We start from the raw sequence: 15,786 nt of genomic DNA on the forward strand, positions 1-15,786 counted from the left end.
GGGTGGGAGCGCAGGTGTGGTGCCCCGGAGCGAGCACAGCTCAAGATGGCGAGGAGGGAGAAGGTGGTGACAACAAACAGAACCCCCCTCCTCCCCCCCCCCAAACCTACTAAGTCACAACGCCATCTGAAAGCCTTGTGTCCCGCGTGGCAACTCAACCCTGTTAAAAACTACAAGTTACCGTTTTCTTTTAGAGATCCTGATGGCCTTTGTTTCCATATAGTCCCATGAAGGAATCTGATGTGTCCCATCAGCCTGTTCCCAGGACTGACACCCCAACACGAGAATGCCATTCTTAGGGGCGCCTGGTGGCTCAGTCGGTTAAGCATCGGACTTTGGCTCAGGTCATGATCTCACGGTTCGTGGGTTGGAGCCCCACGTAGGGCTCGGTGCCGACAGCTCGGAGCCTGGAGCCCGCTTCGGATTCTGTGTCTCCCTCTCTCTCTCTGCCCCTCCCCCACGTGTGCTCTCTGTCTCTCTCTCTCTCACTCTCTCTCTCTCAAACATTTAAAAAATGCCATTCTTAGAATTAAGGCATCTTCCTAGGTCAGGGTGTCAGTCATTCACACCCTACGGGGGCATTAATGCACAGAGACTTTCTAGGGGACAGCTCTTTGTAAGCAGGTGTAGGGGAGCACAGGGTATGAGAAAGGAATGAGGAACCCAGGGAAGCCAGGCCTGGCGGTCGCTCTGGTCCTGGGAGGTGCTGTTATTATCCCCGTCGTACAGAGGAGGAAAACTGAGACACAGAGAAGTAATTTAATCAAGGGCGTACTGTCCCCGCCCCCCCCCCCCCCCCCATAGAGGAGCCAGAACCCAAGCCTGGCCCCCAGAGCGCGCCCTGCAAATTTTCATCTACAGTTAGGCAATATCACATGGTCGCCGGGTGCATAGCCTCTGGGTTCAGATTCTAGTTGCTCTGCCTGTGTGACCTTGGGCGATTTACCCCTCTGTCCTCATTTGTAGCGTGGGGGTAGGAGTAGTTGCCTCCCGGGATTCCCTTCTTTGGGTTAAAACCTGTGGCACGTTTAGAACAGTGTCATGCATGCAGGCGCCGTCCAGCAAATAGGAGCCATTTTTCCTGAACCCCAGAGGGGCACACGACCTTGAAGAGTCCAGAGTTCTTCAGGACCCTCAAATGCTAGCCGGTGGGGCCCTGGAATCGTCCGGCGGCCTGCTAATGTCTTTCGGCTGGGGCCTCTTTGTGCCCTGCTTCCCGTGGCTGGACGGCGTGGGGCCACCCGTCCAGCCCAGCTCAGCCCCACGCAGGCAAATGAGGTGATGTCAAAGCCTTGGCCGGGGCCCAGCCCCTGAAACCTCCCCTGCTCCCTCCCTCATGTTCTCCCTCGCCCAGATTCACACGCGCGCACACACGCACACAGGCTCTGGCCGGGCCCAGAGGGAAGGCGAGAGGGAGTCAAGGTGGGGGGGCGGCCTGGGCCCATTGAAGCGTAGCTCCTGCAGCTGGGGCGAGCCGTGCGCCCCCGACTGGAGCTGGACCCGGAGGGAGCCGCCCTCCCTTCCACCCGAAGCCCAGTCCCCGGTGGTCCCGGAGCGCCCTCCTTCTCTGCGTGGGTGTGTGCGGGCATCTGCCCTGGTTCCCCGGCCCCCCAGGCAGCCATGGCTGATGAGAAGACCTTCCGCATCGGCTTCATTGTGCTGGGGCTCTTCCTGTTGGCCCTCGGCACGTTCCTCATGAGCCACGACCGGCCCCAGGTCTACGGCACCTTCTACGCCATGGGCTGCGTCATGGTGATCGGGGGCGTCGTCTGGAGCATGTGCCAGTGCTACCCCAAGGTAGGTGGGGGTGGCCTCAGATGGGCTGCGGGCCCGGGCCCAGGGAGCTTGGGGGCCCTGCCTCTGTTCCCCCTCCTTCACTGGTCTTTTCCTCCTCCCCTGTTTTACTCTCTTTTCTTCCCTCTGCCCTCATGAGCATCCATCCATCCATCCATCCATCCATCCCTTCCTCCTCATCAGGATTGATCAGAAGCCCCCTGGACCCGGAGCCCTGAGCCCTGTGGGAGACACAGTGAAACCCCACGCACAATCATGTGCTTGACATCAATATTAAGGAGCGTTTGCTGCCTGCCAGGCATCCCCGCACGCACAGTGCGGTTGTCCTCATCCTGCGCTTTTTGGTACTGTCTGTAGTTCCGTATTCTCTTACCTTTTAAGTTTATGTATTGATTTTTGAGAGACAGAGAGAGAGTGAGGGAGGGAGGGAGGGGCGGAGAGAGAAAGAGGGAGAAAGAAGGGGCCAGAGAAGGGGAAAGAGAGAGAATCCCAAGCAGGCTCTTTGCCAACGTGCAGACGCGGGGCTCGAACCCACGAACCGTGAGATCATGACTTGAGCTCAAGTTGGCAGCCTAAGCGACTGAGCCACCCAGATGCCCCTGTAGTTCCATTTTAGAGTGGAGAGGCCCTGGGCTCAGGAAGTGAGGTCCCTCAGCCCCTAAGTGTCCAAGTTGGGGCTTAGAGCTCAGATGTGTGTGTCCACCTCCGAGGGCTATCCCTGTGTCCCAGAGCCGCTGAGAGTTCTAGGGTGGGTCAGGGGTAACTTTGACCGTGTGGCTTGGGCAGTGCTCTCTTCTTCGGTTTTATGTACTCCTAGCCTTATGAGTGACTTAATGATGAGAAGAGCACTGGTTTGGGAGTCCTGAGTTCTAGTTCCTGCTCTGTCTCAAACTTTCTGTGTGACCTTTGAGTGTCTGAACCTCAGTTTCTTTCATCTGTAAAATGGGCCCCAAGCTTTTATTTCTCTCAGCCTCCCAGAGTTATTATGAATAACAGAGAAGAGATGGGATGTAGGAATGTTTTATAAACTGTAGGGTGCTGTATTTAGGAGAAGGGCTTCTAATCGCACTGTTAATGGTCCCCCCAGCAATGTGTGGGGCATGTCAGGCGTTGTGATCTGTCAGTGCCCAGGCAGGATGAGTGACTTTTCCAAGGTCACACAGCTGGTCAGACAGTCCCAGGGAGACAAGGAGAGAAGCATGGATTCTAACTTGGGCTCTGTCTCCAACCGCCTGGAAGACTCTGGGCAAACCCCTTCCTTCGCTGAGCCTCAGTTTCCTCATTTGTACAACGCGTGTGTCAGGCAGAGGGTGCCGGAAAGGGGGTGCATCGAAGGGCCCTGCGGGTCCTGACATGTGGGGCTCCAGGCCCCAGGCAGCCCCCACAATCCGCACCCCCCTCCTCCCTCCCACCTGGGTGGCTGTGTTCAGGGGTTCAGGGGAGGAGGGAGGGAGGGAGGAAGCTCCTGGGGGCCGGGACCTGGCTCTCCCCAGCCCTGCCCCCTCTGTGGGCCAGCCCCGGGCTGTCACTGTGTTCGGTGCTGGGGCGGTCTGGACTGGTTTGTAGTCATTCACCGGGCAGTTTACAGTCAACTAGCTTCTGTCTGTGCAATGCCCTGAGTGGAGGTCACCAGGAGAAGAGGTCCTCGGGGCCCCTGCCACCTGCGTCACCACCTCCGTTGTCACCCTCCTCCCAGAGAGGAGGCTGCATCCTGGGGCCCGGCGAGGGGACAGCAGGGGTGTGGAGGGCGGTGTCCTTCCTGCCCTCTCCCCCTTTACCCGAGGTTGGCTCTGGGGGGCAGGTGAGGGCCCGGGTGGCGGTGGGGAGTGAGGGAGCGAGGGGAGAGGGAATCTTACTGGGTATTAATGAGTAACTGTTGATAGATCCACGTGTTCAGCCGCTGCGGAGGCAGCACCCGCTTTGGTGTCTACCGGGCCTAGAGGCAACTCCCTCCTCCCTACGCCCCTCTTCTGTGACCTTGGCAGGGGCTGCCCCCCCACCTCCGGGAGCCTCGCGTGGCCCAGTGGGGGGAGTCAGGGAAGTCTTGTATGTGGGGGCCCCGTATCACACTCTCGTCCTCAGAATTGGCGTGCGTGGCTTCGGGCAGGCCTCTGAACGTGTGTGCAGGCGTGTGAGCACCGGTGCGGGGCTGTGTGGGTGTGTGTTTCGGAGACGCAGGCTGTGCGAGCCGGCACACGGAGGCCGGGAAGGGAGGTGTGTTGTTGGCCGGGGAGGTGTCGCCGGAGGAGAGGCCCCCGCCTCCCACATTGCCTCAGGGCCTGGGCCGTCGGGGCCCTCAGCAGATGCTGGCGTCCATTCTCCCCTGCCTCTCAGTGCCCGACAAATGGGAATTTTCCGGGTTGAAGCAAACACGGATATAAGGGAACGGAATCAGCCAGTTAAGATGTGAGAGTAACGTGAATGAAGCGGTCCCTGTCTTGAGGGGCTGGGGGTCTCATGGGGGAGACCATTTTCTGCCCGATGGGGAGAGAGCAGGCTTCACGGAGAAGACGAGCTGGCCTCTGTAGGTTAAGTAGAAGTCCACCAGGCGGAGAAGATGGGGAGAGACTTTCCGGGAAGGAGGAACAGCGTGACCCAAGACACGAGGTAAAAGGGCAGGGGGAGTGGGTCGACGTGACTGCTGCAAGGGGAAGGTCGGAAGGAAGGTGGAGACGGAGAGGGCTCAGCTCCGCGGGGCCTGGGGACACGATTAGCCTTGCAGTTCAGGAAAGTTCCCAGGCTGACATCTGAAGGGATGGAGGTTCGGGGGCAACCAGGCCAGTGGAGGAGGACTACTCCTCACCGGTCCAGGTGAGAGATGGTGGGCCCCTGGACTGAGGCATAATTTGAACCCAAGCCTGTAAGGAACCGAGAAGAACTAGTTCATCACATGTGCAGGGCCTGCTGTGGCCGGGCATAGCACTGGCACGTCTCCTGAGCTTATCTCATGGAATTTCTGAAATACAATTGGTCAGATGTGGTGGTCGGCTGGACCTCAGGCATGACAGAGACAGAGGAATTGGGGCAAATCGGGTAGATGGGGCAGCAGGGATGCTGTGCCCGTAGGCTGAGGTGAGGCAGGGCTCCTGGGAGAAGGGAAGGGCTGGCAGAGAAAGCAGGGCCTCTCCCTGTCTGGCTTCCGTTTCTACCCACAGTTCCCCCCAATCCCTCTCCTGCTGGCTCTACCGGAGCCCGGGACCAGGCCCCCGACTGGTGGCTGATGAATCTGTCCTCTCTACGGGTCTCCCTCGCTCCCTCTGCCACCTCCCTTTGGGGACTGCTCACTGCTCTGCCTGAACACAAATCTGCCCGTGTCCTCATCTGCCGAGGACTCCTCCAGGGCTCCCATTGCTTCTGGGTAAAGACTGAACTCCTTAGTCTGATGTTCTGGGGTCCCCGTAGTCTGGTATCCCCTCACCAGTTTCAACTCTGCCTGTCCCTCTCTTAAAAGGACTTGTGTTCTAACATGCTCCAGCCTTTCCTCCCCCCTCAGGCTTTCTACTGTGGTGATAGTAGTGATGGTGTATGATGATGATGATGATGAAGGTAATCGTGATGATGATAGTGGTGTTGATGGAGATGATGGTGGTGATGGTGATGGTGGTGATGTTGATGGAGATGATGTTGATGGAGATGATGATGGTGGTGATGGTGATGGTGATGATGTTGATGGAGATGATGATGGTGATAATGATGATGATGGTGGTGATGGTGGTGGTGATGGTGATGATGTTGATGGAGATGATGATGATGGAGATGATGATGGTGGTGATGGTGGTGGTGATGGTGGTGATGTTGACAGAGATGATGTTGATGGAGATGATGATGGTGGTGATGGTGATGGTGGTGATGTTGATGGAGATGGTGATGGTGGTGATGTTGATGGAGATGATGTTGATGGTGATGGTGATGGTGATGATGTTGATGGAGGTGATGTTGATGGAGATGATGATGGTGATAATGATGATGATGGTGGTGATGGTGGTGGTGATGGTGGTGATGTTGATGGAGATGATGATGGTGGAGATGATGATGGTGATAATGATGATGATGGTGGTGATGGTGGTGGTGATTGTGGTGATGTTGATGGAGATGATGATGGTGGTGATGGTGATGGTGGTGATGTTGATGGAGATGATGTTGATGGAGATGATGATGGTGGTGATGGTGATGGTGGTGATGTTGACAGAGATGATGTTGATGGAGATGGTTATGGTGGTGATGTTGATGGAGATGATGTTGATGGAGATGATGATGGTGGTGATGGTGATGGTGATGATGTTGATGGAGATGATGATGATGGAGATGATGATGGTGATAATGATGATGATGGTGGTGATGATGGTGGTGATGGTGGTGATGTTGATGGAGATGATGATGGTGGAGATGATGATGGTGATAATGATGATGATGGTGGTGATGGTGGTGGTGATTGTGGTGATGTTGATGGAGATGATGATGGTGGTGATGGTGATGGTGGTGATGTTGATGGAGATGATGTTGATGGAGATGATGATGGTGGTGATGGTGATGGTGGTGATGTTGACGGAGATGATGTTGATGGAGATGGTTATGGTGGTGATGTTGATGGAGATGATGTTGATGGAGATGATGATGGTGGTGATGGTGATGGTGATGATGTTGATGGAGATGATGTTGATGGAGATGATGATGGTGATAATGATGATGATGGTGGTGATGGTGATGGTAAGGATATACTGATGATGTTGATGGAGATGATGATAGTGGTGGTGGTGACAGTGACGATGGTGGTGTGGTTGTGACATGATGGTGACAGTGATAGAGATGATGGTAGTGGTGGTGATTGTGGGGGTGCTAATCGTGTTGTTGATGAAGAGGAGGAGAAGGAGGAGGCGGAGGAGGAGGAGGAGGAAGGGAGGGAGGTGGTGACTGAGCCATGAGGTAATGAGATAGAGGAATGGGCAGCTTCTAAGAAGTACAGAGCCAGCTGGCAAGTGCAGGGCATCCTTGGTAGGTGTGGAAGATGCCAAGACCCTTGCCTTATTTCTAGACATTTGGGGGGAAGCTTACCACTCATAGGAGTTCTAAGAACCCCTCTACCCATCATCCCCCGCTTCCCAGCAGGACGGAGCTTTTGCGGTGCAAACAAGTGTCTTTTACTCATCGCGCTCTGTAGGAAGAGAGAGACTATTCATGACTCTCGTATATTACAGTAGGGTCTCATCACATATTTGTTGAACGGATTTTCAGTTGAGGACAGCAGACTCAGAGAGGCCAGACAACTTCATCCCCCATAGCGTCAAACTATGGTGTACCGAGCGGCCCCTATGTGCCCAGCATTGTTCTGGGGAATTCCTCATACGTTATCTCATGGAATCCGCACAGCAACCCCAGGAGACGGGTCTCGCTAGCCCCATTTAACAAACATGGCGGTAAGATACACATCGCACGAAGTTTGCTGTCTTAACCATTTTGAAGTAGTGTTAATTAAATTCACATTGTTGTGCAACTGATCCCCACAGCCCTTTTCATCTTGCAAAACTGAAACTCTATTACGCCCATTAAACAATAACTCCCCACCCCCCTCCCTCCAGTCTGTGGCAACTGCCATTCTACTCTGTCTCTATGACTTTGACTATTGAAGGCACCTCATACAAGTGGACTGGTACAGAATTTGGCTTTTTGTTACTGGCTTATTTTTTTTTAATGTTTATTTTTGAGACAGCACAAGCAGGGGAGGGGCAGGGAGAGGGGGATAGAGGATCCGAAGTGGGCTCCGTGCTGACAGGCTGACATCAGCGAGCCCGATGTGGGGCTTGATCTCACAAACCGTGAGATCGTGACCTGTGCTGAAGTCGGACGCTCAACCGATTGAGCCACCCATGGCGCCCCTGTTACTGGCTTATTTCTTCAAGGTTCATCAGTGTCGTAGCCTGTGTTAGACCCTCCCTCCTTTTTAAGGCCGAATGATGTTCCACTGCATGTACATACCACATTTCATCTATTCATCTGTTGTTGGACACTTGAGTTGCTTCCACCTTTCGGCTGTTGTGAACAACGCTGCAAATATCTCTTCGAGGCTAGCCCATTTTACAGAGGAGCACGTAGAGGCTCTGAGAGGAGGGATGAGCTGCCCGAGGGAAGAATCTCCCCAGTCTCCTGGATCCCCCAAAGCAGGGCTCCTTCTGTCTCATCCCACTGCCTCCTTTATGACCTGCCTCCCCTCTGCCACCAGGCGCCCACCCCATGTGCTGCACCTGCAGAGACCTCTTGATCCCTGAAAGTTCAAGGACAGGGAGTAGCGGGTGCAACGTCAGCCATTCCCTTCCCTTCCCCCGCCGCAGCCTCTGTGCCCAGAAATCGATGACAATGATCTGCTTTCACTCACGGGCCAGATATGGATGAAGCACCCACTGTGTGCCAGGCATATTCTGGGCACTGGACGAGGACCCCGGGAAACGAGAAGACACTACCTCCTCCAGGGCAGGGATGTTTGTCTCATTTGCTCACTGCTGCCCCCTAGGACCAAGGAGCGTGCTTGACACACAGCTGGTGCTCAATAAATGTCTTTTGGGTGAAATGAAGATCCTGGTGGGAGCAGAAGCCTAGAGATCCAAACACCCTCCCCCTCTTCTCCCGCCGCCCCTGCCGCTGCTGGGTCCTGAGCCGGCCCCTCTCCTGTCACACGGCGGGGCGAGGGCCCCCCTGGTCAGGATGGGCGGGGGAGCTGCAGAGAAGCCTTTTCTCCTTTGCCTCGCAGATCACCTTCATACCCGCTGACTCTGACTTCCAAGGCAACCTGTCCCCAAAGGCGCTGGGCCTGCTGGAGAGGCGAGATGGGCTCGCCTCCGAGATGAAGAGGTAGGTGCCAGGCCCTCGGGGGTGGGGGTGGGGGGCAGCGGCAGCCCCTCAGGCCAGGCCAGCCTCCTCTTACGGAGGAGAGTGATGGAGTCCGGGTGGGAGGGGCGGGCGGTGTCTCCTCTGCTTTGCTGCAGGTTCCCGCTTTGCCTCCTCACGCACTGAGAGCATGCTATTAATAATCGGGGATTGTTCTGAACTCTCAATTCTACGACGTAGGCGTTATTATTCCCACTTGACAGATGAGGAAACTGAGGCTCAGGGACTTTGCCCTGTCTTGGAGAGACGTAGAGGCGGGGCCAGAAATCAAGAACAGGTGTGGCCCCAAATCCCAAACAGCTGTGATGGCTACTATGCCTTGTGACGGCAAACAAGGGGCATGTCGATGGCCAAGCACAGCCGTGTGGGATTTGGGGAAAGCGACTTACCGCTCTTTGCCCCGCCTGCAAAATAGGGGTACTGATAGCACCTTTCTCCTAGGGCTTCGGGGAGAGATAGGTGAGATAATATAAGCAAAGTGCTGAGAACAGAACCTGGTGCATGGTAGGCCCTCTCCCTAAGCGTGTCACCATTTGTAGGAAACACTTCCTTTGCACCAGAGGCTAAACCGGTAATGCACTCGTGACTTCCTTCAGTCCTCATAGAGACCCTGTGAAGTGGGGAGGCGGGGGGGGGGGGGGGGGGCGGGGGGTCAGGCCCTTTATACAGATGTGGAAACTGAGGCTCAGAAAGGACAACCACAGGCCTTAAACCTCGTAGGGAGTCAGTGATGGGCCAGACCCTGGGGAGGGAGTGGGACCGGCCACCCTCCCCAGCCCTGGAGGCTGTGGCTCTGTGCTCAGAGCGCTAAGCTGTACGTCCAGGGTCTGTGACCAGGGCCCTGGAACTGTCTGCGTTGCCTAGGGAAGGAGGCAGGGATGGTGTTTTCTGTTCCTGGCGCACAGAGTGACCGAATGTCCCCAGGGGAGTGAGGTGGCTAGACCCTGGGTGGGCGCAGGGGTCAGCCTCGGGATCGGTGCCACAGGACGGGCCACTGCACAGAGCTGCTGCTCAGGCTGCTCTGAGTTCTGGGCTCACCTGTGTGATCCTGGCTGAGGGAGCTAGGCTCCGAACCTCACCTTCCGGAGGGGCTGCAGGCAGGATAGAGAACGTGATGGCTGGAGCCCTAGCTCTGCCACCTGCTGTCCGAGGCACCCACAGCTCAAGTCGCAGTGCCTCCCAGCTCCCAGTTACGGTGCGGATTAGCTGAGCTCCCTGACGCAGCCTGGCGGGCAAGGAGCACTCGACAGCTGGGCTGTTGTCCTCACCTGAACAACGCTGGGCTCCGAGGCGGTGTTCGGAATAAATGGGATGGGAAGCCGGGGCCTTTAGCCCACTGTCTGAAACGCAGCCCGCTTTCAGCCAGTGCGGACTGGGGTGCATCTCACAACTGTACTCCTGGGGTTACCTTTGGAGACGTGGAGTAAAAGGAGCACTGGACTGAGAGTCTGAGCCCTGCCACGCCTTCTTGGGCCTCAGTGTTCTCATCCACGAACTGGGTACAGTTACATCCCCCCCCAAAGGCTTCTTGGAGACCCGGGGAGACCGGATGTCCAGAACAGGGGGGCCGGGGGAAGCGGGGGGAACGCCGATGTCTCCTCCTGTGTGGACCTTTGCCCACCTACCTGTCTGTCCTGTCTCCGCTGTCTGCTGTGCCCCACCCAGCCCCCAGCCCCCATACGTCAGGCTGTGGGAGGAAGCCGCCTATGACCAGAGCCTGCCTGACTTCAGCCACATCCAGATGAAGGTCATGGGCTACCATGAGGACCCCCGTCCCCTGCTGGCCCCTGAGCCGGGACAGCCGCAGCTGGGAGCCAGTGGTGGAGGAGAAGGTGGCCCTTGTGAGGCTCAGGCCTGGATGGAGGCTGCGGTGGTCATCCACAGGGTCTCAGATGAGGACGGGGAAGAGAGAAGCCCGACTGAGAGCAGGCTTGGGTGAGTGCACGGAGTGCAGGAGTGGGGATGCTGCCCAGTTCTGGGGTGAAGGAGGAGGGGCTGTGGGCCACTGATGGCTGGTGGGGGAACATCTGGGACCAGAGAGGGCATGGGGGTGGGGACACCCTGAGAGGCAGCTGATGTAGCAGACGCATGAGTCTGGGCTTGGTCGGCCGGGCCCGGGTTCGAATCCCAGCTCCTCTGCTGCGTAGCCTTGGTGAGCTTCTTATCCCCCTGGGCCTCAGTTCCCCCATGTGGGAATCATCACTCCTACCTCAGAGGGTTGTTGTGAGAACTGGGACAGTGCTTTCAAGTGCCGGGCCCACCACCGCCCCCTGCACTCTCTGAATGCTCATTGTGAGTTCTCCTGGGGGCAGGGAGCCTGACGACCTGAGTTCAAATGCGGGCTCTGTTGCTGAGGTGCTCTGGGACCTCGGGCAGGGCGCTCCCCACCCAGCCCTTCCCTGGCTATTTATGAACTGGGCTTCTCCTGCGTCCATTTATTCATTTATCCTACCGCCATTGCTGGAACCTACTGCCTGCCCCCCCACCCCGAAGGCCCCCCCACCCCTCAGGAGCTCCGTGTCCGATGTGGGAGGCAGACGAGGGAACAGAAGGTGACCCCTGAGTGGCTGGAGAGGCAGAGGAAGGACCCGGTGTGGATAATAACATAATAATGCCCATTTCTTGAGCACCTACTATATGCCAGGCATTGTGCAAAGTGCTTTGCACCCACTATGTGCTGTAATCCTCCGAGACAACCCTAGGAGTGAGTGCTATTACTTCTCCCAGTTTCTCCTCAGGAAACTGAGGCCCAGACAGGTGAACTCACATGCCCCGGGCCTTGCAGCCAGTGGCTGGAATTTGGACCCAGGCACTCTGACTCAGGGCTACCCTCGCCCTCTTGGCCTTTGCTCCTGCAGCCTCCGGGCCTGTCCCCAGGGCCCTGCACCCCTGGCTTCCTTCCAAGATGACCTGGATGTGGGCTCCAATGAGGAAGGCAGCCTCAACCCATCTCCGCCCGAGGAGGACGAGCCCCACCCCCCGCCCGGGGAGCCCTGGGCCTGCAAGTGCCCGCTGGACCGCTTCCATGACTTTGCCCTGATCGACGCCCCCACGTCAGAGGACGCGCCTCCAGAGCGGCAGTGGTTGGATACCGCCCTGTCCAGCTATGGGCAGCAGTCCCAAAGGACAAAGGAGGAGGAGGAGGAGCCTTCAGACATAGGCACAGAGGAGCCAGAGCAGGAAGGGGAAGACTTGTACTATGGGCTGCCAGACAGCCCTGGGGACCCCCTTCCGGACAAGGAGCTGGGCTTTGAGCCCGACGCCCAGGGCTGAGATGGGACCACTCCCCGGGTTCTAGCCCTGCACCACCGCTAACCCCCATGCCACTTCACAGGGCCTCGATGCCCCTGTCTGCCAAATGGGGCTGTGTGGAGGTTTGCACAAGACAGTGGACCCGAGAGCACTCTGGGGGCTCCAAGAAGTGCATGGGGAGGGGATGTTTGCTGTCCGTGGGCCGTTGCTCTCCAGCTGTTAGTTTCCTGTGGTGAAGCTTTGAAGGTACGCTGTGATTCACTGAGAAGATTCGCTGCCGCTGGGGCCCTCAAGAGCCTTTTCTGCCTCCCCCCAAAGCTGGCCTCTGAGCAGGACCCAACTTGGTGCTACCCTGATCCTCTGTGAAGGCCTCTCAGGGTTCCCGATCCAGCTCCCCGCCCCCCACTCCCCCCATCCTGCCCCACGCCCCATTCGGAGCAAACCACACCGTCTGCCCACGTCCCTCCTGTGGCCCCCTCGGCCCCAGATCCAAAACCTTCCATGAGTCGCCTCTGCTGACCTCCCCCTGGCCAGCCCCGCTCCACACCTCCTCTCTCTAATTCCACGCCCCCCTCCCACTACTGCGTCCCAAGCTGTCCCCTCCACCAGCGTGCCCTTTGCTTCCTTGCATGTCTTGGCAACTTCATGCTCAGCCTTCAGACCCCGGCACAGATGTCCCTCCTCTGAAAGCTTCGCCTGGTGTTACCGCCTCCCGGACCGAGTTACTTCTGGCTCCTCTGTGCCACCCTCAGGCCTCGAACACTTACCGCCGGAGCAGGGCTGGCTGCCCGAGGCTATCACGTTAACTCTCCTCACCTCAGTATCTCCTGCGCTCCGGCCAGTGGTCACTGAAGGCTTACAAGCCTGAGCAGAGCCTTTTGCAGGTGGTTGCCCCCATCGCCATCCCCGAGCTCTCAGCCCCCCACCCCTTCATTCTCTAGCATTCAGACCTCCAAATGGCATGCACAGGAGTCACAAAGGCGGGCAGAAAGCCCCCACAGAAACCCCCTTCCCTGCAGAGTACATCTGCGTTGGCTTAGGACTATGGGTGAAACGAAGCCTCCTGGCTCGATTCAGCTTGATTCCGGTGGTGTTTACGGAGCACCTACGGTGTCCCAGACACTACGCCGGACTCTTTAGGGGGAGAGAGACACGAACCTAGAAGGTTCTTGCCCGCCAAGAGCTTACGATCTACTGAGCTTGGCATCTTGTAAGTTAGGAACAGAGTGCAGAGTGCAAGCCAAGGCGGGAGCCGAGGGGTTGACAGTGGGCACACCGGGGGCAGTAGAGTGACAGCCGCACAACCGTCTGGGGCCATCGAAGGCAGCGACGACCAGCTCAGGCTACCTGAGCAACCCCCGAAGGTATCACTGTCCCGCAGCCTCCCGGTGTAATGCTTGTATGAGTCTGATCTCTGCCAACGCCTGTGTGCCCCAGCATGGACAGTGGCAGCGTCCGAGAGAAGGCCAGTGACAATGCTTCCCACTCAGAACTTGCACCCGGGGCCTCTGGGTTAGAGTTGGGGGTCTCGGCTGAGGGAGGGGGACGCGCCCTGTGCTGAGTCAGAAGTACACGCCCCTGGAGACGCACCTCCCCCTTCATTCTGGGTCATTACCACCCCCACCCAATAGGAAAGCCTCTATGGTGAAGGGCGCCGCGGGGCACATCCCCTCTGCCATCGCATGCTCCCGCCAGCGGCCCTGAGACAGTGGACAGTAAGGTGCAGCGTCAGGGGAGCAGGTGACCTGCATCAGAAGGGGCGTCTGGGCAAACAGCTAAAATAAAGTGTTCGATGTTTAAAGGGGTCACCTTCACCTGCAAATTCTTTTATGTGAAACTACCACCCATCCCCTCTGTGGGCGGGATGAATAAGGCATCGTGCCCGGCGGGCACTGTGGGCACTCTCTGGAAAGTGAACACCACCCGCGGTGCGGTGACCATGTGGGACAGCTGTGTGGCACAGAATCTCAGGAGCCGCCCGTGCCCCTGCATCACAACTGCGGGGTGTTCCCCAGAGAACCCAGAGCCTCTGGCTGCCAGGCCCGCCAGCAGAGAGCCTAACCCTGTCCCGGGGAGTGGCACGGGGCGGGGGTGGGGGTGGGGGTTGGGGCAGCGGAGAGAGATGGCGAGGCTCAGGCTTTGCCAGTCCTGGGTCCCCCCCATGTCTTGCAGCGTGATGGGGATCCCGTATGCATCGTCAGCGCTGGGCAGTCCTGGTCTATGCCCACTGTCCCCACTCATTATTCGTGGACCCTTTCACTATCAAAGTTGTCCCAGCTGAAGGATAAATTATGCATTCACCCCGCTCTGCAAACTGGGGCAAGTCTGGTCGCCTCTGGGGCCCTCACGTTCCTCGTGTGCAAAAGGGAGGTGAGATGGCCCCCTGCCTTTGACTTTTGCAGAGTTAGATGTTTGATAGAATCCATCCACCTGGGTAGATGCCCACCCAGAGCTCACGCATAGTTAATAGTTGGGTTCACTATGGCCATGAGGGCGACAGACCCCAAGGCAGCCATGTCTCAGAGGGGGTGAGAAAGAGCTTATTGAGGAGTTAGGGGTTTTGAGGGAGGGCCTGGGGAAGTGGGGCTCTGCCCCACACCGGGTACTGGTGGGAAGCAGGACTAATCCTCTGATTAATCCGTCTGATCTAGAAGGAGGGAAGGCTAGGCCCAAGCTAATGCTGTCATTGGGTCGTTGGCAGACGGGCAGAGCTCACGGACCAGCCACGAGAGGCTGGCGTGTGCTCACTGTTGTGTGTTGTGTGTTGTGTGTTCCTGCTTGCCTGGGCTCAGCCACAGTTACGCGGTGGCCTTGATTTGCCTTGACCGTCATGGGCACAGAGCGGCCTTCGCCTGATGCATGAAATTGTTCATGTTCAACAGGACTTGGAGGCCTAGCTGGGAGGGCCAGGCTGGCTCCTGGCTGCCAGGCTCTTCTTCCTCAGGGCTCACTGCCTGGGGGTCCTCTGTGGGGGGCTTGCCAACGACTATGGGGACGTGGGGGTGCCGAGGAGAACATGATGTGGATTCCGTTTGAAAGGAAGGGTCTGCAGCTTTTTATTTTTATTTATTTACTTATTTATTTATTTTAATTTTTTTTTTTCAACGTTTATTTATTTTTGGGACAGAGAGAGACAGAGCATGAACGGGGGAGGGGCAGAGAGAGAGGGAGACACAGAATCGGAAACAGGCTCCAGGCTCTGAGCCATCAGCCCAGAGCCTGACGCGGGGCTCGAACTCACGGACCACGAGATCGTGACCTGGCTGAAGTCGGACGCTTAACCAACTGCGCCACCCAGGCGCCCCATGCAGCTTTTTAAAAGTTTGACGAGCAAGGGGGCAGCGGGGCTCTCGTTCCATTTGGCTCTGACCTTCCCAAAGTCCATGATTTGCCTCGCTGGCTTGTTACACCTGAAATCCCATCGCTGCGCTCTGTTCCCTTGGCCTTGGCGACTTTCAGTCTCCTCTAAGAACATGGGCCTCTGGGACGGCCCCTCTCACTGGTTGATGAACTGGGAGGAGGGCAGGCGAGGTCTTCATGATGGTCCAGGGGTGGGTGGGCTGCCCTTCAGGTCTGGAGGCCTTGGCGAGCCCGGGGATGTCAGCCCTCAGCCCCAGGCTCCAGATCCATGTACCGTGGCAGAAATTCTGGCTCTTTTCACCCTCCAGTCGGGTCACAGGGACTTGGGAAGTTTCCACTCTCTGGGGAGGAAAAGGCCCTGGAGGGATAGTCCCTGCCCTTAACTGGACAAGAAAGTGGTCCCGGGGGTAGTGAGCTTGGGCTTGCCCTAACCTTGGGCAGGTTGCAGCCTCCCCTGGGCTTCTGTCCCTGTTCGCCATGTGACTAGGTGGACACAGACAA

At 57.4% G+C, this 15,786-nt stretch overlaps 1 protein-coding gene across 1 annotated transcript; it reads left to right on the forward strand.

The window, feature by feature from the left end:
- Nucleotides 1-1,370: 1,370 nt before the first annotated feature.
- On the forward strand, nt 1,371-13,730 carry BSND (barttin CLCNK type accessory subunit beta). Its single transcript, XM_086717075.1, has 4 exons — nt 1,371-1,797; nt 8,537-8,637; nt 10,339-10,608; nt 11,532-13,730. Exons 1-4 carry the CDS (start codon nt 1,621-1,623, stop codon nt 11,944-11,946), a joined length of 963 nt encoding a protein of 320 aa, XP_086573201.1. The 5' UTR covers nt 1,371-1,620; the 3' UTR covers nt 11,947-13,730.
- Nucleotides 13,731-15,786: the final 2,056 nt, after the last annotated feature.

Source organism: Puma concolor, chromosome C1, assembly GCF_028749965.1.
Source record: "Puma concolor isolate L17-30 chromosome C1, mPumCon1.1.hap2, whole genome shotgun sequence".
NCBI classification, from domain to species: domain Eukaryota; kingdom Metazoa; phylum Chordata; class Mammalia; order Carnivora; family Felidae; genus Puma; species Puma concolor.

What these genes read in the sequence shown, in the direction of transcription:
- BSND (XM_086717075.1), top strand. Translation starts at nt 1,621, where the DNA reads ATGGCTGATGAGAAGACCTTCCGCATCGGCTTCATTGTGCTGGGGCTC. An exon ending in CTCGCCTCCGAGATGAAGAG is followed by an intron (nt 8,638 to 10,338) that starts GTAGGTGCCAGG and finishes TGCCCCACCCAG; the next exon opens with CCCCCAGCCCCCATACGTCA. An exon ending in CCGACTGAGAGCAGGCTTGG is followed by an intron (nt 10,609 to 11,531) that starts GTGAGTGCACGG and finishes TTGCTCCTGCAG; the next exon opens with CCTCCGGGCCTGTCCCCAGG.